General features: G+C 48.7%; 11 protein-coding genes across 11 annotated transcripts; 7 read left to right on the top strand and 4 right to left on the bottom strand.

Moving 5' to 3' along the window:
* The first annotated feature begins 902 nt into the window (after positions 1 to 902).
* BO87DRAFT_339429 (uncharacterized protein) lies at positions 903 to 2,338 on the top strand. The gene is made up of 2 exons (XM_025620621.1): positions 903 to 913; positions 973 to 2,338. The coding sequence occupies exon 2, from the start codon at positions 1,122 to 1,124 to the stop codon at positions 2,157 to 2,159; it is 1,038 nt and encodes a 345-aa protein (XP_025477379.1). The 5' UTR covers positions 903 to 913; positions 973 to 1,121; the 3' UTR covers positions 2,160 to 2,338.
* A 37-nt stretch (positions 2,339 to 2,375) lies between these two features.
* Positions 2,376 to 2,919, top strand: BO87DRAFT_115707 (uncharacterized protein). The gene is made up of 2 exons (XM_025617915.1): positions 2,376 to 2,702; positions 2,771 to 2,919. Exons 1-2 carry the CDS (start codon positions 2,513 to 2,515, stop codon positions 2,821 to 2,823), a joined length of 243 nt encoding a protein of 80 aa, XP_025477378.1. The 5' UTR covers positions 2,376 to 2,512; the 3' UTR covers positions 2,824 to 2,919.
* Positions 2,920 to 4,250: 1,331 nt separating this feature from the next.
* Positions 4,251 to 5,300, bottom strand: BO87DRAFT_115687 (gamma-glutamylcyclotransferase family protein). Its single transcript, XM_025617914.1, has 3 exons — positions 5,175 to 5,300; positions 4,991 to 5,070; positions 4,251 to 4,906 (listed from the first exon to the last, which is right to left on the bottom strand). The coding sequence occupies exon 3, from the start codon at positions 4,806 to 4,808 to the stop codon at positions 4,290 to 4,292; it is 519 nt and encodes a 172-aa protein (XP_025477377.1). The 5' UTR covers positions 4,809 to 4,906; positions 4,991 to 5,070; positions 5,175 to 5,300; the 3' UTR covers positions 4,251 to 4,289.
* Positions 5,301 to 6,917: 1,617 nt separating this feature from the next.
* BO87DRAFT_313861 (sexual differentiation process protein Isp4) lies at positions 6,918 to 9,729 on the top strand (the record flags this gene model as incomplete). Its single annotated transcript, XM_025619634.1, has 10 exons — positions 6,918 to 6,984; positions 7,047 to 7,345; positions 7,411 to 7,685; positions 7,740 to 7,942; positions 7,993 to 8,151; positions 8,208 to 8,305; positions 8,363 to 8,692; positions 8,754 to 8,936; positions 8,999 to 9,574; positions 9,664 to 9,729. 10 exons carry the CDS (start codon positions 6,918 to 6,920, stop codon positions 9,727 to 9,729), a joined length of 2,256 nt encoding a protein of 751 aa, XP_025477376.1.
* A 1,107-nt stretch (positions 9,730 to 10,836) lies between these two features.
* BO87DRAFT_378566 (purple acid phosphatase family protein) lies at positions 10,837 to 13,256 on the top strand. The gene is made up of 4 exons (XM_025623820.1): positions 10,837 to 11,469; positions 11,518 to 12,213; positions 12,262 to 12,702; positions 12,752 to 13,256. The coding sequence occupies exons 1-4, from the start codon at positions 11,108 to 11,110 to the stop codon at positions 13,101 to 13,103; spliced, it is 1,851 nt and encodes a 616-aa protein (XP_025477375.1). The 5' UTR covers positions 10,837 to 11,107; the 3' UTR covers positions 13,104 to 13,256.
* Positions 13,257 to 13,426: 170 nt separating this feature from the next.
* BO87DRAFT_115598 (uncharacterized protein) lies at positions 13,427 to 15,123 on the top strand (the record flags this gene model as incomplete). Its single annotated transcript, XM_025617912.1, has 2 exons — positions 13,427 to 14,201; positions 14,263 to 15,123. Exons 1-2 carry the CDS (start codon positions 13,824 to 13,826, stop codon positions 15,121 to 15,123), a joined length of 1,239 nt encoding a protein of 412 aa, XP_025477374.1. The 5' UTR covers positions 13,427 to 13,823.
* Positions 15,124 to 15,499: 376 nt separating this feature from the next.
* BO87DRAFT_398975 (uncharacterized protein) lies at positions 15,500 to 16,479 on the top strand (the record flags this gene model as incomplete). The annotated part of the gene is made up of 2 exons (XM_025625400.1): positions 15,500 to 15,670; positions 15,718 to 16,479. The coding sequence occupies 2 exons, from the start codon at positions 15,500 to 15,502 to the stop codon at positions 16,477 to 16,479; spliced, it is 933 nt and encodes a 310-aa protein (XP_025477373.1).
* Positions 16,480 to 16,635: 156 nt separating this feature from the next.
* BO87DRAFT_428132 (uncharacterized protein) lies at positions 16,636 to 17,228 on the bottom strand (the record flags this gene model as incomplete). The annotated part of the gene is made up of 2 exons (XM_025627440.1): positions 16,636 to 17,163; positions 17,220 to 17,228. 2 exons carry the CDS (start codon positions 17,226 to 17,228, stop codon positions 16,636 to 16,638), a joined length of 537 nt encoding a protein of 178 aa, XP_025477372.1.
* A 240-nt stretch (positions 17,229 to 17,468) lies between these two features.
* On the bottom strand, positions 17,469 to 18,640 carry BO87DRAFT_398974 (uncharacterized protein; the record flags this gene model as incomplete). Its single annotated transcript, XM_025625399.1, has 3 exons — positions 17,469 to 17,866; positions 18,020 to 18,331; positions 18,400 to 18,640. The coding sequence occupies 3 exons, from the start codon at positions 18,638 to 18,640 to the stop codon at positions 17,469 to 17,471; spliced, it is 951 nt and encodes a 316-aa protein (XP_025477371.1).
* A 5,049-nt stretch (positions 18,641 to 23,689) lies between these two features.
* On the bottom strand, positions 23,690 to 25,597 carry BO87DRAFT_339415 (uncharacterized protein). Its single transcript, XM_025620620.1, has 5 exons — positions 25,397 to 25,597; positions 25,023 to 25,340; positions 24,674 to 24,960; positions 24,500 to 24,621; positions 23,690 to 24,447 (listed from the first exon to the last, which is right to left on the bottom strand). The coding sequence occupies exons 1-5, from the start codon at positions 25,521 to 25,523 to the stop codon at positions 23,745 to 23,747; spliced, it is 1,557 nt and encodes a 518-aa protein (XP_025477370.1). The 5' UTR covers positions 25,524 to 25,597; the 3' UTR covers positions 23,690 to 23,744.
* Positions 25,598 to 26,034: 437 nt separating this feature from the next.
* BO87DRAFT_313933 (short-chain dehydrogenase) lies at positions 26,035 to 27,178 on the top strand (the record flags this gene model as incomplete). The annotated part of the gene is made up of 4 exons (XM_025619637.1): positions 26,035 to 26,568; positions 26,634 to 26,814; positions 26,867 to 26,989; positions 27,042 to 27,178. 4 exons carry the CDS (start codon positions 26,035 to 26,037, stop codon positions 27,176 to 27,178), a joined length of 975 nt encoding a protein of 324 aa, XP_025477369.1.
* Positions 27,179 to 27,474: the final 296 nt, after the last annotated feature.

Below are 27,474 nucleotides of genomic sequence, written 5' to 3'. Positions count from 1 at the left end.
CACACGAGGTCACGACTGACTAAGATACTTATATGGTGTACACCCAGGAGACTCGTATCTAGATTGTTATTTGGGTCACGATCTTGGGATCCGGGATCAACAGGCAGCCCACGCTTCGATCATGCTGAGGCCACCCCAGGTTTATTTCCCCAATCACGGAGGTTCAAGACTTCTTATGCCAACTATCTTAGGACCTCTTCATAGGCTTTATGAAAATATAACGCTAGGCGAAACCTGAATTTACATTCAAGCTATACTCCGCAATTTCACCACATGAATTGGAAATACTATATGACTGAAACATCATTCCTCCGTACATTGCCATTGCACTTCACACGAGTACTTAGTCCTATAGTTACTTAAGTTGTCAAGTAATGCGTCTCTACTACTTGTGCCCCTCACTTGATATTTCATAGATCTTCCAGCAATTGGGCCAGCTACTGCGATTAGTATACCATGGAGTTGTTTGGACCGACTCTTTCGAAGGGCTTAGCCAGCTTCTAGCACACATCCGACAAGTTCAGGTTCTTTATGTCCGAAGTTTCAACTGCTAACAATCAACTTCCCAGCTGAACGGAGCCAAAGCCGCCACATATGGCGAGACCTGGCATAATCGGCAGCAAATCCCTTTACTTAATCAGCACCTGCCGTCTCCACTCCAACGGTGATCTGCGGCTTGTCATACTACAATTGTCCCGGGCCGGGGTTTGTCCATTATTATCGGCTGGGGATTCTATCCACATAGCATACTCTACTATACCCCATTTTCTCTGTTTTCGGACGTTCCTAAAGCCGAAAGCCGTACTCTCCCCATGTCTGCATCCCGGCTTTACCTCTCAGGGCTAGTCCAATGCGACGCTGTCTTGGGGCCTCCACTTCTCGGAGCTTCGAAAGGGGCGAAGCTCCGCTGCAGGTTGTTGCAACGGTCCAGGGTAGATTCCCTGGCAGCTATTCAAGCTAACATATATATAGTACGTACCTGATCACGCCATATAGCTCCAAGATGAGCCAATATTCTAAGCTTCCAATTGCTCTGTCCGCAGCCAATCTAGACACAAGAGAATAAGGAACGGCCCTAGTATAACCTAAATTGGACTTATCAATCAATCGATTCGACAATCATGGAAAGCCACAACTCACCTCGCCGTCTTCTCTTGGTCAGCGTTCCCCGCACTGCGTCCAATCTGCTTCTGAAGATCCTCAACATCCCCGGCCAACCTAACGCCTTCGCAGCCGATCGGGGTGGCTATTTCTTCTACGACGCCTTTCACGCCGTTGCTAAAGACGGTCGCCTCACACAGGCCCCCTCTGAATGGACCAATGAAGCGAAACACGAGGTCCAGTCAACCTTCCAAGAATGCTTTGACCATCTAGAGGAGACCTGCGCTCTAGCAGAGCAGGAGAACAAGACCATGTTCGCCAAGGAGCACTCCTTCTGGCTTTCCAACCCCATGGCCTTCATGCAAGCTATACACGGACCCGAGAAGGGTCCTTATGACTTTTCCACCTTCCACGTCAACGTCCCTAGCACGTATGGCACGACGAGGACATTTTCCACCAACAACAAAACCGTCCTTCCGGACGAATACCTCCGCACATGGACAATGGCATTCATCATCCGCCATCCAGCCACAGTATTCCCCTCTTTCTGTCGCGCCATGAATAAGATCTCCGATATGGGTGTCATGGACACCAAGATACTTGCAGGAACGCTGCTCACCAACATGACCCTCCACTGGACCCGGTCACTCTTCGACTGGTCCCTCGAGCAGACCGGGTCTACTCCACTGCTTCTGGATGCCTACGATGTGGTCCACAACCCGGATGCTATCACCAAGTTCTGCCAACTAGCAGGACTCGACCCTAGCAAGCTTCAATTCCAATGGGAGAGCGGGGTGCATGCGGATGGCGTCGCACGACCGAATGGGGCCTCCCAGGGCGTGTTTGACTGGGATACAGGAAAGTCGGTTATGTTGTCGACATTAAATGAATCGTCGGGTGTTATGAAGAGCAAAGAGCCAGCTGTGGTGGACATTCCCACAGAGGTTAAGAAGTGGCAATTGGAGTTTGGGGAGGAAATGGCGCAGTTGATCGAGAAGGCGGTCAGTGATGCGATGCCGGATTATGAGTATCTTCGAGCGAGGAGAGTGACTGTCTAGAATAATTTTAGCCGGAGTGGCTAATTAGTGCGTCTATGTAAATGTGAATAGTCCAGAGTATACATTTGGTTGACAGCTACATACAAAGTTGTACATTGAATTGGCATTTGGCAGGATCTACACAGCCCCGCCAACGCCCAGGCTTGGCTCGGCGCAATGACAATCAATCTTTTCTTTCCCGTTTTCAAGCTACCCTTTCTGCTCATGATCCTCTCTTCACTCTTACCTACCGCAGGCTCCAGAGCATCTCCCCTAAATAACATCACCTACTCCCCTAATCCAATCCATGGCATCTGCCGTGGAACCCAGCAGCAACAGCGGGTCTGTGGACCCCGCGACCGCAGCTGCCCGCCATGTCCCTGACCATGACGTCACCGAGAAGCGAGCGAGAGCGGCGCAAACCATCCAGGTCGGCCTCTACTCTCGCTACATCCTGCCAGACCTCTAACAATAACTCCAATATAGAGGACATATCGTGGCTATCGCACGCGACGGGAACTTCACGGACTAGATCTCTCTGCGTCGACGTCACGATGGAAAGATGTAGGCTCTTCCCGACCCTGCGCTTTCTAGGAACCATGCTAAATGTTGTTGTCTTGTCGCTGTAACAGGCCGTGAAAGAAGCAGAATGGCGACAACTACACCGACCATCTGCGCCAGTTGAAGACCTTGATAGCACCGCGAACGCACGTCGGAATTGGCTCCGCGCTGTGAGCGTCGCGAAGCGCGCTGGAGGGGATGACGATGAGGATCTCGAGTCGAAGACAGCTAGGACGGGCAGTCATACTATAGGCGATGATGGCTCAGGGACGGAGGGCTCCTCGCCCAGTATTCTCCATCATGATCTCCCGGCTGGCACTACGGCCAAGATGATGGATTTGCAATACTTTCTGGAAATGGTGGACTTGAAACACCGACATGGGAGTAATTTGCGGGTCTATCATATCTATTGGAAGAATTCGCCTACGAATCAGAATTTCTTCTACTGGTTGGACTATGGGGAGGGAAGTGGGTTGGATTTGCCTCAGTGTCCGAGAGATAAATTGGAGAGACAGCAGGTGAGGTATTTGTCGCGAGAGGAGCGGATGAATTATCTGGTTGAGGTGGATGAGGCGGGGAAGTTTCGGTGGGCGAAGAATGGGGAGCTTATTTGGACGGATAATGCCCGGTTTAAGGATAGTCTGAGGGGCGTTGTGCCCGTTGAGGAGGATGCGCCGAGGTTTAGGGGCAATACGGATGATGGAAGTCCTGTTTTGTCGGAGATGAGTGATCCGTTGGAGTCATCGTCAGGATATAGCTCGCTTAGTGAACATGAGGATGCTTTGGGGAAGCAGGAGAAGGATGATTATCAGGCGACAAAGGTGGGACAGAAGTTGGCACATGTTAGTCCGGGAACGATCCTTAAGACCTTGAAGGGGAAGTCGTCGAAGAAGGAGGATATGTGGATCTTTGTAAGTTTGTCGCTGTCATTTTTTTATCCCTCTACGATCTGTGATGTAGTGGCTAACAAGGCAGGTTGCTGATACTACCTTCCGGCTATTCGTCGGCATCAAGGAGTCCGGGGCCTTTCAGCACTCTTCATTTCTGCGAGGGGCTCGCATCGCAGCTGCTGGGTTGATTAGAATAAGAAATGGACAGCTACGTAGTCTAGCGCCCTTGAGGTATGTACCCTCGTTACGTTCTAGTGCCTCAGCTGACATCAACAGTGGCCATTATCGTCCCCCTGCCGCCAACTTCCGCGCCTTCATCCACTCGCTACAGGACCAAGGTGTCGATATGTCACACGTCTCAATCAGCAAGTCATACGCTGTCTTGGCAGGTATAGAAGGCTACACGCGGGCTAAGCGAAAGGTGCGCGCATTGCAAGAGAAGGTGGACGGTGCGAAGCACAAGCTACACCAGAGACATGAGGGAGACGAGACTCATCAACGTGGCGAGAGTACCATCAATAAAAACGAAGCAAATGATGCGGCCCAGCAGGCTACGTCTGGAGGAAACGATACCCGTACAAAAAGGAGCTTCGATCTTCCATTTCGTCAGAAACCGATCTGAGACAGCATTAGTACGAGATGTTAAAAGAAGCTTAAGCATCATTACACGCGAAATCTGAGGAGTACCAAGCCCAAAGCCTCATATTTCCACCTCACCCTCCCCACGACTATCCTTCTGCTCCAACAACCAGTCCTTCATATCAAAGCCCTCCTCTTTCAACAGCCCCGGATCCGCATTCCACACAAACGTCACCCCAGGGACCTTCAACCCATCCCTAAACTCAATAAGACACCCTTTCTTCCGATACATATCCGTCTCGTACTCTGCCAAGCGATCCTCCTCCACCTGCGAACGCACCTTATACCCGACCCCGTAAATCGGCTTCTCGGGACATCCATCCAACAGCGCCGGAAATTCACCCCACATTCTCATTCCGTGTTCCATTATCATCGCTGGCCGGACGGCCGGTTTATCCTGACGATTGAGCACATTTGCTAAGAAGGAAGGGTCGCTGAGGCTGCCATAGAAGAAGAAATAATGCGGTTGGAAAAGTTGGGGGTCATGCTGTGTGTTTGAAGCGGAGCGATCTGATGTTTCTGATGTTGCGGAGGGGAACGGGGTGGATTGTTGTTGTGTGTTTGTCGCTGCTGAAGACATTCTTCCTCACGAAGTATATTATATTCCCAATTAATAGTTAATATGAGCTGGATGTTTTGATGGGATAATTACAACTAAAGATGAATAATGGAAATCCCCTTATTCCGTAGATGCAGTGATGTCAGCATGTCGAGCATGTGATAAAACTCCTCATCAACAAGCTTTCCATATTCGTGGCTCACCCGCTGTTGTTGAAAAGGTTATCTTGCCCATGGTCGCTTAATCTGGCTTCTTTCGGCGCTGGAATCATGACTCATTCCACCTGTTGATATCAAGAACATGATAGGCTGATTAGCAGTATACCCGGATTATATAGCTGCATACAGCCATCTTAATGTATGTTAGTCAATCTGGATAGAGGATTACCGTTATGTACGAAAACTACCCTGCGAGAACAGTCCCTCATTCTTCGTCCAACTGGTCCACATGACAGAGATTTGTTATATCAACCGCATCTTAGCATTAGCAGCAGTTGTCCGTATGACTGATTTCGTCAGAATCTATTTACCCCAGAGCATGATAGTGCGACTGGCTACTTAGTTGCCATTACGAGGATGTGATCTTTTCCATCAACTTCACAACCCTGGCTGCTCGGAAAGCTGCTTTCCGAATCGCATTTATCATCACTCAACGATGGACTGGCCAGCCCCGGTCGTCAGTTAAGTGCAGACACATACTATTACGCAATCAAATGCTTGATCTGTCAGCCTTGCCGTAAGGCTGAAGGGAATGATCGAGTTGTCCAAGACCGTTCGTCGAGTGGGACGACGGATCAGAAGGCCCGAGGCATGATGCCATGCATCCGGTGGAAAGGCCTGCTCGCAGTCCCATCCAGGAATACCAGGGAATCAAGAACTTTCAACAATATCCCCGAAGCCTGGACTTAACGCCGACAAAACAAGTAAAAGACGATGAAGTTGTGGACTCGTCCGAAATTACTCTACGGCGTGACTAACCTTCTTTGAGCGACCGGCAATTCTGATACCCGCCTGCTTGCTACCTACTAAGCTCCAACCTCGCCTTTCTATCAGTAACCCCTCTCCAACTGAACGCCAAGATCACTCGGGAGGTTCGGCTTCGCTCTCGTTGGTTGGGGCAAAGTGACCAGCGAAGGAGCCCACAGGTCTACCTGAAGAGAAGACAGGCATCACGCCAGATGCAGGATGATAGGAGTGTTAGTGTTACATTAGCCTTGAACAGGATATTACTGGAGGGACTGCATTTGTCGGCCCGTTATGAATGCCACTTGTGGAAGGATTTCCGACTTGTTGCGTCTGTCGGCTCATGATATGAGCGCGATGAGGACGTGAGTAAGCTTTTTGGGGGTTGGTTGACGCAGTAATTGAGGACCGTTATGACTCCAATTCCTGTAGGAAACCTCCAGAGGCAGACTTGGGACCATCGAATGACGCGGAAACCGCGGAAATGCAACTACCTTACGTACTGCGCCGAGCAGTCACAATCATCCGGGCAAAAGGGATCAGATAAGGCGCCTTGTCTCAGTTGATTCGCTAATATGGCCAGTGATTTGACGTTCAATACCCGCTAAGCATGCGAGTACCACGCTAGCGCGGTATGAACCACGGGAGAAATGCAATCTCCTCACGATGCCCCTTTTTTTCATTTGCGCGCTGGGCAGAAGTGTTTACACCCTAGTCAATTGGGACAATGCACCTGCTAAATCGTGAACAGGTTGTACAGGCACTTGAACAGAATCCTTCCTTCAGGTCATCACCATGAATCAATATCTTCCCAGGTTGCAACATTCCGGGTCGATGGGATCACGGCCAAGTCGCCAAGAAAGCTTTTGCGCGGGCACACGAAACCCGAAGGGTCCACCGGAACCACAGGCACCCATTCGCCTTATAGGGCTGGGGTGTTTTCGTCCAAACACGGCCCACTAAGGCTTAGGTTAGTCCGAGGGAGATTTGTGGGTGCCGACAATCCGTGGCAGAATAATCCCTCACCCGGTGACCTGGCATGTTGGCAAGTTTTGTTGGATATATTTAAGACACGCCGGCCCGGGATCGATCTTATCTGATGCCACCTATCTGATCTGATAACTTTCCATGGTCCTGGTCTTATTCAGCTATTGATTTTGGTGCGGAAATGGCCACCGACACCAAAGATGGTCTCGACAAGGAGAGTGTCTACCCTGTCGAGGATACCGACCGTGGTGAGTTTGAGTTTTTCTGCTTCACCCCCTGCCCCTGTTGTCGCTGCTAACACAATCACAAGCCGAGGTAGATTCCCAGACCGAAGTACTACGGGCGGCAGGCATCGGTATCCACGAAGATGACCCAACAGAACCTATCCTGACGCTGAGAATGTGGGTTCTCGGTATAGGATTCTGTATTGTGGCCAGTGGGCTGAACACACTTTACACTCTTCGGAAACCATCCATCACAATATCCTCTTCCGTGACTTTGCTGCTGGCGTACCCGCTAGGCAAGCTGTGGGAGAAGACCCTTCCGAGCTGGGATGTCAATCTCGGCGTGTGCCGATTCAACTTGAATCCTGGGCCGTTTAACCAGAAGGTGAGCAATGAATAGCCGTACGCCTGACTTGTCGTGCAACATGTGCTAATAGGTACTCGATATAGGAGCACGTTTTAGTCTACATCATGTCGAACCTCAGTATCTACGTCCGACTAGGAGCAGACGTCTTGACGGAACAACAGATGTTTTACGGATACAAAGCTGGCTGGGGCTTCCAGATCTTGATCACGTTAGGAACATTCCTGGTCGGCTTCTGCCTGGCTGGCTTCTTTCGGTCCGTGGTAGTGGCCCCTAAGGAACTTATCTGGCCGGGTGTGCTGAGCACGACTTCGCTCACGACAACGTTGCACAACTTGGCTCAAGGGGATCTACAAGGGGTGTAAGTATGCTTCTGCTATATCCAGGAAGAGGTCAAAGGTCTAATGAGAAGTAGTAAGGATACGTGGAAAATGTCTCGTTACGCATTCTTCAGTCTTGCCTTCTGCATCTCCTTCTGCTGGTACTGGTTCCCGGATTTCATCTTCCCAGCGCTGAGCTATTTCACTTTTCCATGTTGGATCAACCCCAAGAGCACGGTGGTCAATCAGCTTTTCGGCATGGAGAGTGGTATGGGCTTGCTGCCTATCACGTTTGACTGTAAGTGCCCGGCCCATGACTGTGCCACAGCTAGGCTAATAACTCGCCAGGGAGTCAGATCTCCTACGTCGGATCACCACTGCTGATCCCGTCGTGGGCAATCATCAATGTTTTCTCCTCCCTGGTGTTCTGGATCTGGATTGTCGCCGTCGCTTGCTACTACCGCAATGTATGGTATACAGGCTACCTTCCTTTCCAGAGCTCGTCAGGTATGCAACTTGCCGTTTGTCTGAGCATGTCCTCATACTAATCATCTCCTATTCAGTCTATGATAACACAGGCGCCACCTACAAAGCATCCAAAGTGGTCAGCAAAGCGACCGGTTACAAACTGGATATCGAAAAATACAAGGCCTATTCTCCGGTACGCCGCCTTGCTACAGTTACAGTTCCGCGATCTTTACTGACTCAATTACTCCAGGTCTACATGCCCGTAACCTACGCCTTGAACATGTTCGGCCTTTCATTCGCAACCTTGAGCTCCCTCCTCGTCTGGGTGATTCTCGAGAACCGCCACGACATAGCCGCCGGCGCTCTGCGAGTCCCTCACGTCGTGCGCAGCTATTTCTCCAAGGACAAGAAACACACCGACACCAACTCGGGACACCGCGATGTCCCGTTCCTGTGGTACCTCGGTGCAGCGGTACTGGCACTATTTATCTGCATATTCAGCGTCGAATACTGGAACGTCGAACTGCGATGGTACGGCGTCTTGCTAGCTTGCGCGGTAGCTATGGTCTTTTACGGCCCGGTAAGTGTTTTCTACACCATTCACAATTAGTTCAAAGGTTAATAATAATTCAACTACGCAGCTCGCCATCGTATACGCGACCTCCAACCTAAAAATCAACATCGACATCTTCTGCCGCATCGTCGCCGGGTTCGTCTTCGAAGGCAAAGTCCTGGCTAACATCTGGTTCTTCGACATCGGCTACATCACCACCATCAAGGGCCTCTACTTTGCAGAGGACATGAAACTTTGCGATTACTGCAAGGTACACCTACTACTACCCACCGCTCACCTTCCGATATCCCTAAATACTAACGTAATCCCTAGATCCCACCCCGCAAAGTCTTCATCGTCCAATGCGTCGGCATGATCTTCGGAACCCTCAGCTCCGTCGCCGTCCTAAACTGGAGTCTGGGCAACATCAGCAACGTGTGCACCAGCGACGCCGTCAACGGGTTCAGCTGTCCCTTCTCGAGGACAAAATTCAACACGAGTCTTATCTGGGGCGCCATCGGGCCACGCCACTACTTCACCAACGGGATCGGCTATAGCTCCTTACTCTACTTCTTCATCATTGGCGCTGTCCTCCCCATCCCCGTATACTTCCTCAAACGCCGCTATCCGAATTCCCTCTGGCGGAGAGTTCATATCCCGCTGTTTCTGGGCGGGTTGAATTACCTCCCTCCGGCGACGGGGACGAGTTATGGGAGTTGGGCTGTTGTGGGATTGACGTTTGGGTGGTGGATTCGGAGGAGGGTGTGGGGGTGGTGGTATAAGTATAATTTTGTGTTGAGTTCGGCGTTGGATTCGTCGGTGTCGATTGCTGGGGTGGTTATCTTCTTTGCGGTTTATTTTAGTGGGGCGAGTAAGGGGTTTAGTTGGTGGGGGACGGAGGTTTATAAGGTATGTCTTTTCTTTTCTTTTCTTCCTTTCTTTTGATTGGGTTGGAGGGGGTGGTTTGGGGTGGAGGTGGCTAATGAGGATGATCATAGGATACGTGCGATTATAAGGGGTGTTCGTATTTGGCTGTGCCGGAGGGTGGGAAGTTTGGGGTTTGAGGGGTGGAGGGGTTGTATATATGTAGGTGAGAGGGTTGGGGTTGGTGGGGGGTTAGTGATTGCACGTAATATATAGGGCTAGTTGAGGTAGCTGTACATATTCAAGATGTCTTATTGATTAATAGTAAATTTGGAGTCCAGAGCTGGATGAAGGTTGAATTGCTCTTGCGGGATGGGAAGCATTCGGTAGGGCTGAGATTTCAACCGAACACTGTCTTAATGCTTCACCGACATTTTTGTATTTGGTGTTGTCCATGCATGATGTGTAAAATAATTATTCTGGTTTCTTTTTTAGGTATCATATGTACTGGTCGCGTGCCTGGTTAGGTGATACAAGCTGATCGACGTCGCTGTGGACTTGGCGTGCAGGTGCAGGGTCAATCGGATTGGACATGGGGATGTATTCATCTGTTCTCGTCGCTATAGTACTAATCAGATATAACTGTTAAGACAATATAGGGTCTAATGCACCGTTAGTAGTGAGCTTGTATGAAATAAGAAATTGCTGTGCTGGCGAGTGGTGAGGGGGAATGTCAGTTCATTTCCAATGTGTAGCATGAGAGCGCATAAAGTAGATATGCTGTATGCGCCCTATTCTCACACGTGCTCGAACCGTACCATGCATTAGACAGGATCATATCCCTGTCAGCCCTATTGTGTGTTGGCAAGATCTGGTAGCTTTCGGGAGGACGTCATGTCCACCATCTTATCAGTCCAGTCAGGCACCACGTGCACCAGGGAGTGGTAGACCTTGGGTCCAACGGATATAAGCATTTCGCGAAGTGTATGTGTAAACCAGGCATGCGTCTCGTTATTGATCATGCTTAGAATTGCCTGATCCAATGCGGAGAAGAGAGTTGGAAAAAGGAAGAATCTCATTGCTGACCAACCCCTCAACACGTGCCGGGATGCTGCTGGAATCATATCAGTGACCAGCCAATCAGAGTGTTAGAAGTCAGCAGGCCCCACTGGGATGGGAATGTCGATGCCTGAGGACAATATAATACTGACCAATCGCTGGGGCGGAAATGCGGCACATGCATGGCTAGCGATATCTTCAGTGGCGATGGAGTTGAAGCTGAAGCTCTCCACTCACTGCCTGGTCCCCTGCTTTCTAGTACTCTCTTAGTCTCTCCGCTGCCCTCCGGTCGCAACTAGCCGACCTGGATCGATGCATCGCCGCTCCCCGTCGGCTCCTCCGAAGCCAATTGTTGCCCGGCCTATCTACACGTGTGATCCCTTGCCTCGCTGCCTTTGCTATCGCGACCTGCAGATAATAATGTCGGTCGCGGATGATATAAACCGGTCGGGCGGCCCCAGAGTTGTCTCCCCATCAGCCAAGAATCCTCGTCTGCTTGTCACCTGAAAGCACGCGACCATGAAGGGGACTGCTGTTTCTGCTTCTGCCCTGCTCGTCGCTCTCTCCGCGACGGCCGCCCAGGCCCGTCCGGTGGTCGATGAGCGTTTCCCCTACACTGGACCGGCCGTCCCAATCGGCGATTGGGTCGATCCCACCATCAATGGCAACGGCAAAGGCTTCCCTCGTCTGGTTGAACCTCCGGCCGTCAAGCCGGCCACCGCCAATCCCAGGAACAATGTCAATGTGATTTCCCTGTCCTACATCCCCAAGGGCATGCACATTCACTACCAGACCCCCTTTGGTCTGGGCCAGCTGCCTGCTGTTCGCTGGGGGAAGGACCCTCGCAACTTGAACAGTACTGCGCAGGGCTACTCCCACACGTATGTATATCCCGACTAGTGGGTATGGCTGTGTGCTGACGGGTCTAGATACGACCGTACTCCTTCCTGCTCTCAGGTCAAGGCGGTCACCCAGTGCAGTCAATTCTTCCACGAGGTTAGCATTGACGGTCTGGAGCCCGACACCACCTACTACTACCAGATCCCTGCCGCCAATGGCACCACCCAGTCGGAGGTCCTCAGCTTCAAGACTAGCCGTCCTGCCGGTCACCCGGGTTCGTTCAGCGTCGCCGTGTTGAATGATATGGGATACACCAATGCTCATGGCACACACAAACAGCTGGTCAAGGCTGCCACTGAAGGAACTGTCTTCGCCTGGCACGGTGGGGACCTCAGTTACGCTGATGACTGGTACTCGGGTATCCTTGCTTGTGCCGACGACTGGCCAGTCTGCTACAACGGCACCAGCTCAACTCTTCCAGGCGGTGGCCCTCTGCCAGAGGAGTACAAGAAGCCCTTGCCCGCGGGCGAAATCCCCGACCAAGGTGGCCCGCAAGGTGGTGATATGAGCGTGCTGTATGAGTCCAACTGGGATCTGTGGCAACAGTGGCTCAACAACGTCACTCTGAAGATTCCCTACATGGTCTTGCCGGGTAACCATGAAGCCTCGTGCGCCGAGTTTGACGGTCCTCATAATATCCTCACTGCTTACCTGAACGATGACATTGCCAACGGCACTGCTCCCACTGATAACCTGACCTACTACAGCTGCCCGCCTTCCCAGAGGTAGATATTTCTCCCCTGATCCTGAGGTGTAGTGGCTAATCGTGACAGAAACTTTACCGCTTATCAGCATCGCTTCCGCATGCCTGGTCCTGAAACTGGTGGTGTCGGTAACTTCTGGTACTCCTTCGACTACGGTCTTGCTCACTTCGTCTCCATCGACGGCGAGACCGACTTCGCCAACAGCCCTGAGTGGAACTTTGCCGAGGATGTGACCGGCAACGAGACCTTGCCCAGTGAAAGCGAGACCTTCATCACCGACAGTGGTCCGTTCGGTAACGTCAATGGCAGTGTCCACGAGACCAAGTCCTATGAGCAGTGGCACTGGCTGCAGCAGGACCTGGCCAAGGTCGATCGCAGCAAGACCCCATGGGTGATAGTCATGAGCCACCGTCCTATGTACAGTTCTGCCTACTCCTCGTACCAGCTACACGTGCGCGAGGCGTTCGAGGGTCTACTCCTCAAGTATGGCGTTGACGCCTACCTTTCTGGGTGAGTGCCAGTGTTGCAAAGGTACCACATTTCCCGCTAACAAACTCAGTCACATCCATTGGTACGAGCGTCTCTATCCTCTGGGAGCCAACGGCACCATCGATACCGCCGCCATCGTCAACAACAACACGTACTATGCCCACAACGGCAAGTCCATCACTCATATCATCAACGGCATGGCTGGCAACATCGAGAGTCACAGCGAATTCAGCGACGGCGAGGGTCTGACCAACATCACCGCCCTGCTGGACAAGGTCCACTATGGCTTCAGCAAGCTGACCATCTTCAATGAAACTGCCCTCAAGTGGGAGTTGATCCGTGGCGATGATGGCACTGTTGGTGACTCGTTGACCCTTCTTAAATCGTCTCATGTTGCCGGTGGTAAGAAGTTCCACGCTTGAACTGTGATCTTCTTCGAAGCATAGCAACTGCTGATGACAAGTCTGATTGATATGGAATGAGATCCGAATGTCTGGAATGTAATTATTACGAAAAGAAATATGTGATGTACATGACAAAAGTACTTAGTATATAATAAATGGCTTGGATTAATGCATCGTCCTGAAGTAGTTTTTTGCTGTCTCCTGAGCGATGCGATTGCCGGGTGTGGGAGGAGCACTGCGCTGCATCGGGTGACACGATCATAACATCGTAAGTGGCTCTGCGTCCGCCCTACTTATATCTGTAGATAAGTTAATGCTAGTAACATTTATACCCTTTATGTCTCCTTACTCGATATTACTAGCTTATGCACCCCAATGAACCCCAATAAGCCACTCCTTCCTACCAGTCCTCCACAGGAGAGTATACTACTATACCTGGCCTCTACAAGACATCGGAATGACCCAAGCTATATTATCTCACTGCGCAATAATCCAAGCAGACTCCATCTCATGCCAGAGACGAGATGGCTCTCCCCGTGCAGAAGCAGGATATTCCCAGAACTAATGCTGTTAAGACGTAATGTTCCCTGAAGTTCAAGATAATATCCAGCATGAATACAGCACTATCTTCAACTATAAAAGGCAGGGGGGATAGACATGGTATACAACCTTTCATTATCACCGGTGTGTCACACAACGGACTGGCTTTTCGACTACAGTCCTTCACCTTGATTCGCAATGGACGATAAACCTACGGCCGCTAGTTGGGATTCCAACGAACTGTCTCCCTCGTCTATCTTTTTTGCGGAAAATCATCCATCCCATCATTCAACATCAGCTGCATCCGATGCGGACAATGACGCCGACAATGAAGCGTCGTCCCTTCTTCATTCACGTATGAGCGATGATGACCCACCCGAGGAATATCGACCACCAGGCCAATACACGATAACATCCTATGAGTATCAAGGGGAGGAGTATCAGGGGCAAAGAGATACATTTATCATAGGATCGGACGCAAGTAGCATTCTCAAGGAAGTCGATCCTCCAATCCCCTGCGTGCTGTGGGGTATCATGCTAAAATATATCTTCGAACATAGAATCAATGATAGTAGCGTACGTCTAGTACATTTAACGCGTTATTCTATAGAGAACCTCGCGCTTACCAATTTGACAGATTCCAATCTCAGTGGACCTGGTTATTGAGGACGAACAGGTGAAAGATGCCATTGAAACCTTGCGCAAGGCTGGGTTCAAAGACGATGACAACTACCCAGGGTGTCCCTACAACGGAGGAGCCTGTCCTGTCAACGAGCTCAAGCCGGTTCACGTTTTCCACTTGTTTGATTCATTCTCTCATACCCGATTGGAGGAGCTTTTTAATGTGGAGAAAGGACCTCAACTGCATCACGATCTAAGACTCCACTGCAAATCCAATGTGTACTGGAAACTTCCCAACTTCACTGTGCAGACGGAGGCCAACGAGGCGGACGAGAACTTTATGCTATCGTTAGACCGCAGGCTCCGCTGGGAGGGAGTTCACCGACCCAGTGTCAAGGACCATCCTCCCACTAAAAACCCCCTGGTTCTGCCCACGCCTGCTCGGTTCGCCGAGGCCCTGGTTTACCTGAAGGTGAGAGACGAGCATTTCAAGAAAAGCGAAATATGCTGGGAGGATGTTTTGGAAGAACATTTCAAGATATTACTTTACGTAGCTCACTATGGCGAACTATTCGTGTTGGACGCAAAACGAAAAACCCTCAGCGAGACATGCCGAGAATGGTGGGAATCATGCAGGACTGGGGAATATACCAGCATACCCTCCACGAAACTGCTAGATAAATTGGAGAAAGAGATAAGACTCGAGATGGGGGTGTCCGGTGAACCAGAGCCCATTCCTCTCGACAGCCATTGGGGACAAGAAAATCCTCCGGATAATAGAACCAGCATATCACCCCGTGCCCCGTATTCGACAGATGATGAGGCGGGACCCTTTCGAATGTCCGAGTCCGATAGGGCGGTGGATACAGACGAATAGCTCTAGATACATAGTTATGTGTCTCTAAATCACACATCTTGCTTTTATTGGATTCCTTCGACGAGAATACTGTATGTGAATCTCTCTACACTTGTAGTTGACAAACTCGGTAGTACGCACCGTACTTGAACTGGAAAGAACTTGTAATTATTTACGTAGGCTGGCAACACAATGTCACAGCCCTTTCCCTGTGCCCGGCGTGTGATTCAATATTCATCAGGCAGGAACTATGAAGACTTGACATGCTACCACATCCTCTACAATTCCCTCTATTTCCTTTACGTCCCTACTACAACTCTCCTAGATAACATGTTTTGCCATTATCTTTTCACAACATCCATATTTCAATTCTCTATACAGTTGTATATGTACCACCATGACAGGACAACAATCCATGTATCAGTTCCTGTTCGAGGGCCCACAAACCCCGATTGTCTCCTACAGATTCGCTTCATCCATCAGCTCTGTGCTCAAAGCCGAGGGTATTCCATGTCTACTATGGGGTGATCTAGCGATGAGGGCTATGGGATACCACAGCATAGCACAAGTACATGCCCTCCTCAACCTTCCTCTCTATCTGCTAACTTCCTACAGAACCTCGATCTCGTACTCGAGGACGAGCATTTGACACGAGCCGCCAACTTTTTCCGCAACTACGAATATGTCCATGAATACCCTTACTTCCTACGCTGCGCCTCAGCCACTGCCACGACCCGTGAATCAGGCCGCCCGACGCCTGTCCACCGCTTTCACGTCTACACCCACCCTGAGATTACCATGACGCCATCCCAAGCTTCACAACGCTCTGGTGCTCAGGAACCAGCAGCAGCAGAACAAGGAGAGATACCCCACATAGACATATGCCTCTATACCAAGCGGTGGTACTTCCCAGGCAATCCTCCAATTCCTACTGGAATCCCTCGACCGACAAATCTATCCTACATGTTGAGCAATGACGGCCGACTACCCCTGACGGGCTATCAGCATGGACAGCCGAACTTCGGCCGCTTTCCGCAGGACATTGCCCCGGTTATAATGGCAAAGCCGGCTCGATATATTGAAACGCTGTTGGTTCTCAGGATCAACTTCGGTGCTTGGTCGGAACAAACCAGGTGGTGGAGACTGACGCTTGCTCGGATGACAACCACTGGGTTTGGCAATGGTCCGGATGATGACCCTCAGCCGGTTATGTTTGGGCCGTTGTATGATCCTGAGTGTTTCAGGGAAGAATTTCAGCGCTGGTGGAATCTCATGCGGGCCAGGGATATTGAGGCCGTTTTGGCAGAGGAGGAGAATTTGGGGGTTTTGTTGAGGTCGCCCAGCACGCCTGTTGGAGGGCCGTGGGTTCCTCTTTAGTTGTTGGCTATATGCGTTAGTGTTGTCTTTTATGGTCTTTGGTTTTTGGATGTTGACATTGGAGATGCCGTGATTATGGGACATGTTCGTGGGTGATGTTTTATTATTACTGTTTAATGCTTAGGTAGTTTGTAGGGTTAGAGACATATTAGTCGTCTAAACATATCTATGGTTCTGTTTAATCATGTTCAGAAAATTTAGCACTTGGACGCTGTCGTCTTTGACATGATAAGGCTGTCCACTTCCCAAATCGACCACCATTTTGTTCTTCCGGTCCCATTCGTAGAACCTAACGTGCTTACCAATTGCTATTATACCATATATGCCATACTTGCGTCCCTTTGATGAGGAAGCAATGTCCCCGAGGTAGACATTCATTTGACGCACTCCGTCTGCCCATCCGCTGTCTTGCCCTACCTTTGCGAAGCGTTTGCACTGCGTCACCAAAAACCGCGTTGGTCGTCTGCTCTTCGCCCTGTGGTGCTGATTCCACACGGACGACTCAATATCGGTGTATCCTGCACTCCCGCCTTTTTTCCCTCCATGCTGAGGGCGATGAACGAAGTCCTCACTTGAAGGAAAGTGAATATTCAGGATTAGGTTCCATAATCCTGTGATGACTCCTTCTTGCTGGTAGCGGTTCATAACCCTCATCTCGTCCTGAAAGGCTTGATTCTCCGTATACTTCAGTGAAAGACATGAGTTATGGCTTCCATATTGTACGGTGAGGGCAATCATACATTGGCCATGTCTGAAGATTTTGTCGAACCGGTATATTGTAAGCTAATCTTCTTCTTTTCTCTGGAAACACAGTTGCTGGTCCCACGAATTTTGATCTGGAGCTTCCCCCCGAGGCAGTTTACTCATTTTCCTCGCGAGACTGACAAGAAGCATAGATATCACATCTGGACATAGAAGGTGCAACCCCGTAGTTCCCATTATCACATATAGTTGGTCTACTCCCCTTCCTTATGCTCTACCAACCTGCATCACTTGATCGTTTTCGTTAAGCCATATTGAACCGCTATTTCCTCCAGCAGCGTGAAGAAACGCTTTCTGTCCACCCCAGCCTGGCTATGCTCAAGAACCTCCAACTTCAAGCAAAGCCATCGCCAATCTAAATCTTCGTGTAAGATACTCTGTATCTCACTGAATAGATTGAGATTGAGCCGTAGCTTCCAATAACCTTTGTCAACTGTCCATTGAATTCCTTCCAGGACTGAGCAGAAATCCTCATAAGAAAGATAATCCATGATCATATATTGTAACTCCATTGGAAGACGAATAAGCCATGAATCGGTAGAGCATGGTATACTGCTGGCTTTATATTTAGCTCTATTCCTGCATCGAGTGACAAATCGCCGAACTGATGTCATTCCCATGGGATCTGTTATATCTCATGTGTTATTTCATCATTCCTACCAATTAGATAGATGAGAGTGTATGAGAGTGTATGGGAGTGTATGAAAAACTTACCTCTAGGTTCCATTATTAGGAATGACTCTATAGGATCATCATAATAGATAGCATTCCTTCCAACAGCGCATTCGCAGCGCGCGAGACAGGGTACCTAAACTCTCCTTCGTAAGGTGATGCCAGTTATTGACTCGAAGAAATTCCCTCCAACACCTAGCGTGAACCAAATACCCAGCAAGACTCGACTGTTTCTCGATATTTTCCTTACATTGTACTAGCTTAGGTGCCGCTAGTCTATGCCGCCAGATTCTCTTGTAGTTCCCGACACTTATAAGCCCATCATTTTCATTCCACGGAGCGTGGAACTTGCGCCATGGATAGAAATTCTGAGAAATTCCAGAGAGTTTATAGCTCCGCGATTTAGGGTCATACATAACTGGAAAAGAAAAAAAAAAATTAGCATGAGCTCTATCTTTTTCTACCACCAGAGATATTAGAACATACTCAGCCGAAAGAGGGTTCGCCAGCCAGGATATGTAAGGGCATGAAGGTCTTCTAACTCGTGAGCCGTGTATGTGATTTCAGAGGCATTCGGCCTAGAGTAAGTATCCCGGCCAAGGGAGTGATCTCTCGGGACAGTGGTAAACCCACTGCAACAGATATAGCAGAATGGTACCCACTTATATGATGGATTTGGGTACGGATCGATATCAATATCTGGCCAGTATGCATTAGGGTCCTCCATTCTGTTCGTTAAATTGTATAAATGTGCGACTCTATTAGCTTTATCTTCGTTCGTTGGGTTTTATGTACTTACCTTCCTTGGCAGACATAACTTCCGAATTTTTCTATCATTATGACCTCAACTATGTCGTTTGCACACCGGAACTGTTCGAAGGATGCCTTTTCGGACCTATTAGTTGTCTTTCAGCATACCCCTTCGCGTAGTATTTTGATTAAAAATTCTGCCTTTACCTTAAATAGACAAAAGTATATTACAAACAAAACCATCGTCATTATTGTGCCCTTATTTGGCAACTGGCATGTCAGCCCTATACAAGGAAACACATTAAACAATCGCAAGCTTCAAACACTTTCCCATCTCCTTTCCTCTGGCTTTGCGTGTGCTATATTACATTCCACGTCAATTACGAAACAAGAAATTCTATCTATGTCGTTGATGTAGAGAGACTCGATTCTACTGATAGTATGACTCTAGACGCAACAAAAATACCATAATAGGACCAATGGTTGAGGGCCTTAAAGGGGTATGTGGCGGGAAGTACGACATAGGAAATACTACTATCATAACTATATTTCCAGACAGATTGGCAAGCTTCATACAGCCTTATACTGAGAGCCTACTTCAATATGTAACATTTAATGACCAGGTCCTACCCAAGGACCAGAGTCAGAGACGTAATGATCCAGAGCCCTCTTACATTAATACTAATCATTGTGGGAAGGGATGTACACCCTATATATTGCATGAATGCCTTCATATCTGGGTTCCGTATAATTCATATTGATCCATGTAAAATATTTCGTTTCAATATCTGGCAGGGAAAGCAAGATGCCGTGATTATGGGACATTTCGTGGGCGATATTATTATTAATGTTTAATGCTTAGGTATTTTGTAGGATAGAATACTGATGCATACCAATCTACTGGGATCAGAACGCTTTATTTTTGAATTCCAACATTCCCAGCACTGACAGTGAAACATGCAACCTTAATCTATTTCCGCTCCCTGTCCATTCATATCCCTATCCCCACCATCTATCACATCTGATCAAAAAGTTCACATTGAAACCACCTAATGACACGCTACGCTACCGTAGCTACCAGATTCATAAACCCATTACATCGCAAGCAAACGCACTTTTCACCAAGCAACCAGCAGCAATCATGAGACTAGACCAAATCAGTCGAATATATACAGCCCAAGGCCAAGAAAGCAAGAATAATAGCTATCCGGAATGTTGATAATGGTCCACTAATAACCATCATTAACCTTGGGCTAATAGTTCCCGTTCACACCAGAACCATCATTGTGGGTGGTAGCTGTTCAATATAAGGGACAGCTACCGCCATACTGGCCAGGCACGCAGGCTGCCTTCACACCGGCTGGCCTTTGCTCACTCATCTCAGGTCATACCCCCTCCGCCTACCCTAGAAGGGTAAGGTCTGTTCCCTATGAGATAAGATGGTGTTACTAGTAGTGTTCACCCTCTTCTTCTTACTTTGGATGTTTCGGTGCCGGACGAACATTGTATCCGTGAAATGGCAGGCAGGCGGTATATATGTTTCTTCCTGCTTCAAAAGCAAGCCTTACCCTATAGGGAACAGACACGCCACCTTCTTTTGATAGGCCATTGTTCATTCCACTTCGTATACTCCTTTCATCCAAAGTCATTCTGACATTGGTGGGCTCTTTCTGATATCCTATATACGAGAAAAGCAGCCCGGATATTGTGCAGTGTTCAGCAACTCGCGGACCGGAAACACCAATGGCGAGAAAGGGAATTTGTATATCCAAGATGGTTGGACAATTTGCGAATGTAGTACGTTGGGGAATGGAAGTCCAATCAATGGGGTGCTGATGAGAAGAATCTCCTTCAGGTAGAGGGAGATGCCATCCCGGATTGAATGTACTGGCATAGTTCTTCTCCATTTTGTCAGTTTTGTGACGGTGTTGAGCCATGAGCATTGGTTAAAGCGCGTAAAAGTAATGATTTGGTTTATCTATATGGAGCAGCACATAGGGCATAACGGTACGGCCCCCATCCCCTCCCTTTACCAGCTGATGCGGTGATGTCCGAAGCTAAGCGTCAGAAGGGAGGAGGCATCGTAAGTGGTTGCAAAAAGAGTTTGTTCCGATATGATCTGGTTTTCTATTTTCGAGAAAGGGCCAGCTTGACGGATGGTGAGATTGCTGTCACTGATCGGACAAGTTGATATATTTCAGATATTCTGTATGTGTAGGTGGGTAGGTAGACAGTAGGCAAGTCTATTGACTGTAAGTGGTGTCATGCGCATGAGGAAGACATGTCGTTGGTGGAAATGCTGTTTAGTCATTCCTGGTCATTCCTTTGAGGAAGATACTGACATAGCTTCTGGGATGTAGGTCTATATGAAGAGAGGTGTGGAGCTAGAGCACACCGTACCGATACTGCCACCTCTTTCTCTTTGGTTCAAGACTCTCTGATTTATAGAGAGAAAACACCGGTTCATTGGAAAGTCAGCCAGAAGCCGCAGCCAGTCAAGAGACCAGACATGATGATGTATATAATCATTACCGTCGACAAGGACCGTTGGGATGTAGTTTTCCAAGACACAACCATCAAGCAATATATTGTCTATCCTGTTGTAGTTCTTGCTGGTTCCCCTATATGCCTGGCATTGGGAACGAGCACCAAGCCAGAAATAATGGCAGTCTTCTCAGGGATTTCAGCACGCGGGACCGCCAGTTTAGATTGCAAGTGGGTGGGTGGTACAAAGGTGATATCGCGGAAGTTGAAGGCCATTCATTGCTTCTGGATGTAACCCTTCAATTTTTGTACATGTGTCCCTGGTTCGGCAGTGGTGCCAATGGCGAATCTACTTGCAAACGACACAGCGGTGTAGATTCGTTCTCTTGATCCAGTCGCAAATTGTATGGTTTGTATTGTCGTTGCCATGTTCGGCTTCGGATCAGACTTGGCTTCAGGTGTAGGTGAGCCTGTCATTGGGAACCACCATCAATTAGTGCAACACATTGGACTCAATGTGTATCTATTGCGCCCCTGGACAAGTGGGAATATCCGTGTTCGTGTTTTCAAGCTCCTGTTATGATGGGATGGTGTCTTGCCCGGCTGTTGGTTGAGAAGGGGATGCACATGTCGAACTTCAGTTTGGAGAGACGCAGAGAAGACAAAGATGAATGACTCTACCTCTGTTGTTGTACACTGACATCTGGCGCCAGAGCATGGTTGTTATTTGTTATGTAGATAGACAGAATGTAGCGATGATGGCGGTCGCAATGACAGACTGCGGCGGGTGGCTTTGTTTCATGGGGCCTAACCAGAAGCACAATGACATGTTGCGACGATGTTGATTACAATTGGCTCACGCTGCATTTAGGTAAAGTTGGGCTAGATGCATAGCTCGAATGTGGCCCTTTGGAATGGCCTGTTGGGTCAGCTGTTGTATCATCGTCACTGTCCATCTGTGGCGAGAAGGGTATCAACCATATGGTGTTACCATGTGCAGTAATTCGTTGGCAAGGACGCAAGCGAGACATGTAGTCAAGCATAGAAGTATAGTCGTCATTGTGCCTCTCAGGGCAGAAGTGAAGTCACCGCATGTCCTTGAGTTTCTCATACATCCTCTCAATCTCCTTCGTGACTGTGTGGCAGGCTTTGCTGTAAGCGAAGATATCCCTTTATATATGATGTCATAGGACGTTTGGCGTAGAGCTTCGCCTTCTTCAAACTAGACAACACGATTCACATCGCCAGGAGACATGGCATGGAGAAGAACACCCGGGCGAAATAACTGTATCGTTTCGCTTGTCGCTTTATGTGGTTAACTTAGCCCGGAATTGACCATCCATTGATTGATCATTGATCTCAGCCGCCACCATGGCAGGTGTTTGTAGAGGTATCATTTGTAAGATATTCATCCACGCATAGAGTCACCCCTTTTGGGACAGTCTAGTAACTGTCTCTGGCAAGCCCAAAATAACTTGGAGGACCAATTGTACGGCACTCTTGATATTGCTGTCTTCAGGCTGCAGTAGTTGTCGTTTACTCGGGTAGTATATGTCCTGGATGAGTAGCATGAGAACTCATTGCTGTTGGACTGGTAGACATAGTAACCACTGTCCTTCTGTATATTGCTGGGTTTCAGAGACACCTGACTCTCTGGATGCCTTTTCTATACGGCATCGTCATCATTTTACCACTGCAGAGGATTTTGAGCGCAGCATGATGGGACGAGACACGTTTGGATAGACCAAATATCCTCTACTTCGGCCATTGTAGTCATGGTCTCTGTTTTATACATACATTATATATTGGGACGGAATATAAGCAGTGAGATAGGGGCAGGATCTAGTGGCCCTGTCCCTATTTCTTGCGGTAGAAGCCTGAGCGAGAGCTGATTGATTCAGAGCCAGATCGAGGGGGTCACATCTGCCTTATATACTTGTTCCCGACTGTAAAGCTAGCGGAAGTTACCCTCTGTATCCATATAGTTAGCTTCATGATGATACTGTCCCGGACCTTACCTCAGATAACAGATATCCCGCTGGGGATAATCCCATCTATTTGGGGATTCCCTCTTTGCATCGAGGTAAATGCCTTTACCTGTGAGTCCCTCTCCGGGTTCTCCAGGTTTCCCTCTCCACTAGAAGAGTGGAAAAGAAAAGAAAATAAAGAAAGAAAGAAAGAAAGAAACAAGAGGAAAAGAAAATTTGGACGCTACCCGGTATTCTGCGATCAAGGGGAAATATGGTTTGACCAAGTGCCTATGTCGGTTCACGCATCATGGAACTCCCTTGTACAGACTGATTAGAACTTGAAGTTGGAATCTTCCGGATCCCTGAGATGTCGAATGGGGGCTATCTGTTTGTCAGGCTGGCTATACGTTGAAGCCATGTATTGGAGAAAGCGGAGATTTGTACGGAAGCCCATAGGGCTCCATTTCACTGAAGTGCGCTTGCTCAAGCTCGTAGAGACAGTCATGCTAGAGATATAGATAAACAGGATAGGTTGTTCGAAGAAATTCATTCTATGTAAGTTCGCTATGAGGGTTTGAAACAGATGATGCTACCGGTTTCACTGTGACTTTCTTGGGGGATTTCATATCAATGCGCTGTGCTTTCCCCGCCCGACTGATTCTGGACATAGTATTGCACCTCATCCCATATCGTTGGGCAAATGACATTATGTGTAGGTGGGTCAAATGGAAACAACGTGAGTTGTCGACTGAACTCTTCCCCATCCGAGATGCCCATTTGCAGCACCAGTTCTGCGATAGCTGTAATCGACCAAGCTCTTAATGTGGGAGATGCAACATTGCAAGCAGCAAGGTACAGGGTCCAAAGACGAAAGGCGGGTGGAAGCCAGTATAATACTTCAGCATTCTCCAGGAGCCGCCGCAGCTGTGAGATAAGTACATCGCTGGTTGATGCACCAGGAGGAGACTCATGAAACACCGCGTTCATCAGTGATAAGAGGCTAAGTCGACAGACCTCCTGGGCTTGCGTTCTGGGATAATCTTCTCCATATTGCATTGAAAGAAGTGTATACTGGATTGACGTCAGCCAGAAACGGATCCTCGCAACGACGGTTTGGCCGCTGCTCTTTGTAACACTGGAGTACTCCTCGACTAAGGATTGTATATCATGGATCACTTCTTTCAGTGCACTATCTGTGCGCAGCAGGCAATCCAGGTCTTGGAAACCTTGTGCTAAATGGTAGTCGTGAGGATTTGGGATTGGGGAATGTTGGAACCGATCATTGAAAATGGGCCTTCGTCCACCATCTGAGGATCCACTGATATCGGCCCTAAAGAACCAATTAAGAGACTATCAGAATTACGAGGATCAAAGCATGTTACCTATATATCTTTCCCTGTACCATCGGCTTGTCATTCAATGCGTCCAAACCTCCTCGCACGTCAACTAATGCTTTCAGGATCCTCATGTCAACTTCCCATTGATCATGCTGGCCTGCTGCTTTCTGCAAAGGATCAGCCAGCACATCAGCTTTGTTTGCACAGAATTCTACCAACCTTTGCAATAGCAATGCTGGCAACTGCAACTATTGTTTCATCCGAAGGCGGATCCACTGAATTTACGAGTCTCTTTCGAACAATATTCATAGCTCGACTAATGTGCCATACAAAAGCCGGGCTTGCTCGAAAGCGTTGCAAGTCCATGGTAAATAATGAACCACATGCCAGTACTACATGAAGCATTGCTGGATCTTGAAACAGCATTGGTACCCAATAGTCGTCTATTGGATTACAGCCGGCTCTCTTCTCGATTGAGTAGAGTGTCTCTGATGCGCGATTCTTGTCTTCGAGAGTTTTTGTTAGCTAGGTGTGCACAGGAAAATGATTCACCATCTTCCTCACTCACAAAACGCAAAGAGATCAAACATGTATGGCTCCATGGTGATGGGCAGTGTGTCAAAGGGATCAGTCTGGTTCCTCTGCGGATATGCATGTGGAATATGGATGTGGGTCAGGCGAGACAGCTCAAGGCTACTATCGCCAGGAGTGATCTCGGCTTTCCTCTGATCCTGACGAGTATGGTTAATCATTGTGTGGCTTCGGATGGTGGTGCGCTCTTCTTCATCGACTGGGGCCAACGTGAGCCCAAGGTTGATGAACTTAAAGTTGGAAGCGGCGGCGGACTGACGCCGGGACCCCTCAAGGTGTTGCTTCTTCTTTGTCGCTAAATTTGGTCAGATCATGCTGATATTCTATTTCTAGATGGGTTTGTGGACTAACATCCTGCGGGACGCCCTCTCCTCTTTGGTGGAGATATCTTAGGTGGACCATTGGTATACTGAAACACCACCGATTCGGATGGTAATGGCCCCGTTGAGAATACCACCTCACTCGGAATGTTATCCATCGAGAATAGAAGTAAGGTACTAGACGGCCCTGGATGCTGTATACACGAAGGAAATGCGATGAAGTGAAGTCAAGGGTCATATGGGACAGTAATCCTGTTGAAAGGGACCGGGCTTAGCGTTGCTCCGTTATCTCCGTCATCGTGACTAGCCTCAGACACTAACCCAATCGGGTTACCAGTCTTGGATTAATTCGACCCAAATAGGAAATCTACTAATCGAGCCAACATGAGGAGCAAAATGGGTCGAATTGATGACCAGAATATATACGAATCGGGCTCAATTATACGTGAAGTCCTTGACTATCTCGGAAATAAGTGTAAGGAGGCTGCACGCATCTTTCAATCAGGGCCCTATATATGCTGTGATCGTTTCCCACATACAGGACTTCTGTTCTATCTTCCTCATCTTCATCTTCATCTCACCTTCATCTCACCTTCACCAATCTTCAAATATCCTTCGGAAGCGTTATATCACTTGAGCATCAAATCTCGCAGACCGCTTCTCATCATTATGTCTTCATATTCCTCTCAAACTTCGGCAGAACAGGTAGCACAGGATTGCCAGAATGCCATTGCCAACAAGACTGTGCTCGTGACTGGCGTTAGCCCAGGTGGTCTTGGTGCCGAGTTTGCAAAGGTCATTGCTATTCACGGCCCTTCCTTCCTTATTCTTGCTAGCCGCGATATTGCCAAAGCTCAGCAGACAGCCCAGGAGATCGCAGACATTGCGCCAGGAGTACCCACCCGTCTCCTTGAACTAGATCTGCGCTCTCAAGCCCAAGTCCGAATCGCCGCTAAGGAAGTTCTGACATACAAGGAGGATATAGATGTCTTGGTCAACAACGCTGGTGTCATGGCATCACCGTTCTCGCTAACGGATGATGGGATCGAGAGTCAATTTGCCACCAATCACGTTGGGCATTTTCTCTTCACTAATCTGATCATGAAAAAGCTAGTACGTCCTGGAAAATCTTGCCGAGTTGTGAATGTGTCTAGCAACGGCCACCTGCTGAGTTCAGTCAGGTTCCATGACTGGAACTTTGACGTAAGTTATCATGCCATGCCCCTCCCTCTCCAAATGTCGAGATAATGAGCTGATAGCTATATCAGGAAGGCAAAAACTATGACCCCTGGCTGGCCTACGGCCATAGCAAGTCGGCCAACATGCTCTTCTCTGTGTCTCTAGCACAAAAGTTGGGGAGCAAAGGCCTAACCTCAGTCAGCTTACACCCTGGGACAATCAACACTAATCTGGCTCGAGGAGACTGGAATGAGATGTACGAATCACTCGGTAGGGTCACTTCTGTATTCCTTTGCGCGAGAGCATGCTGACATTACCCAAGCGAAATGGTTCACAGTGCTCGGGTACTTCCGGAGTGATCAAAGAGAGATAACCTGGAAGTCTATGTCGCAAGGTGTGGCGACGCATGTATTTGCCGCATTTCATCCATCTATCTCCGCCAGTGGTAAGTATTCACTATGTGCCGGTCATTCCTCTAAGCTAATCAAGTCTGGCAGAGAATAATGGAAGCTTTGTTCAGGACTGTGCAGTAGCCAAGCCGGAGGAGGTCCGCAGCTGGGCCCGGGATCTGATCGAGGCAGAACGACTGTGGAAGCTGACTGAAGATATCGTTAGCGAAGCTTTTGAGTATTAAGAATGGTGAATGTGGTACATGGTGAAGTAGCAGAGAGTGTGTATTTTCTGTGATGCTGATACGACTCTAGTAGTTGCGCTATGCTGTTCCTAAATAGCATCAACTTGTGTTCATTGCTTGAGTAACCCTGGCTTGTAGATACTCCAGAACGTGTAATCCATGTTGCTAGCATAGCATGCATCCTCAGCCGACATCCGACTAGGCCTGCCCAAAGAAAATAATGTAAGATTGCTTGATGAGCTGGTGCTAGAGAACACAAGTGAAGGTAGGACTGGCTTTTCACATCCAAAGCCCTT

Source organism: Aspergillus neoniger (genome assembly GCF_003184625.1).
Source record: "Aspergillus neoniger CBS 115656 unplaced genomic scaffold BO87scaffold_26, whole genome shotgun sequence".
Classification (NCBI taxonomy): domain Eukaryota; kingdom Fungi; phylum Ascomycota; class Eurotiomycetes; order Eurotiales; family Aspergillaceae; genus Aspergillus; species Aspergillus neoniger.
Note: the sequence above shows the minus strand (reverse complement) of the source record. Positions and strands in the feature narration are given on the sequence as shown.

What these genes read in the sequence shown, in the direction of transcription:
- BO87DRAFT_339415 (XM_025620620.1), bottom strand. Translation starts at nt 25,523, where the DNA reads ATGGATAACATTCCGAGTGAGGTGGTATTCTCAACGGGGCCATTACCA. An exon ending in CCAGCATTGCTATTGCAAAG is followed by an intron (nt 24,622 to 24,673) that starts GTTGGTAGAATT and finishes GATCCTTTGCAG; the next exon opens with AAAGCAGCAGGCCAGCATGA. An exon ending in GTACAGGGAAAGATATATAG is followed by an intron (nt 24,448 to 24,499) that starts GTAACATGCTTT and finishes TTGGTTCTTTAG; the next exon opens with GGCCGATATCAGTGGATCCT.
- BO87DRAFT_339429 (XM_025620621.1), top strand. Translation starts at nt 1,122, where the DNA reads ATGGAAAGCCACAACTCACCTCGCCGTCTTCTCTTGGTCAGCGTTCCC.
- BO87DRAFT_378566 (XM_025623820.1), top strand. Translation starts at nt 11,108, where the DNA reads ATGAAGGGGACTGCTGTTTCTGCTTCTGCCCTGCTCGTCGCTCTCTCC. An exon ending in GCGCAGGGCTACTCCCACAC is followed by an intron (nt 11,470 to 11,517) that starts GTATGTATATCC and finishes TGACGGGTCTAG; the next exon opens with ATACGACCGTACTCCTTCCT. An exon ending in GTTGACGCCTACCTTTCTGG is followed by an intron (nt 12,703 to 12,751) that starts GTGAGTGCCAGT and finishes TAACAAACTCAG; the next exon opens with TCACATCCATTGGTACGAGC.
- BO87DRAFT_115687 (XM_025617914.1), bottom strand. Translation starts at nt 4,808, where the DNA reads ATGTCTTCAGCAGCGACAAACACACAACAACAATCCACCCCGTTCCCC.
- BO87DRAFT_115707 (XM_025617915.1), top strand. Translation starts at nt 2,513, where the DNA reads ATGTCCCTGACCATGACGTCACCGAGAAGCGAGCGAGAGCGGCGCAAA. An exon ending in CGACGTCACGATGGAAAGAT is followed by an intron (nt 2,703 to 2,770) that starts GTAGGCTCTTCC and finishes TCGCTGTAACAG; the next exon opens with GCCGTGAAAGAAGCAGAATG.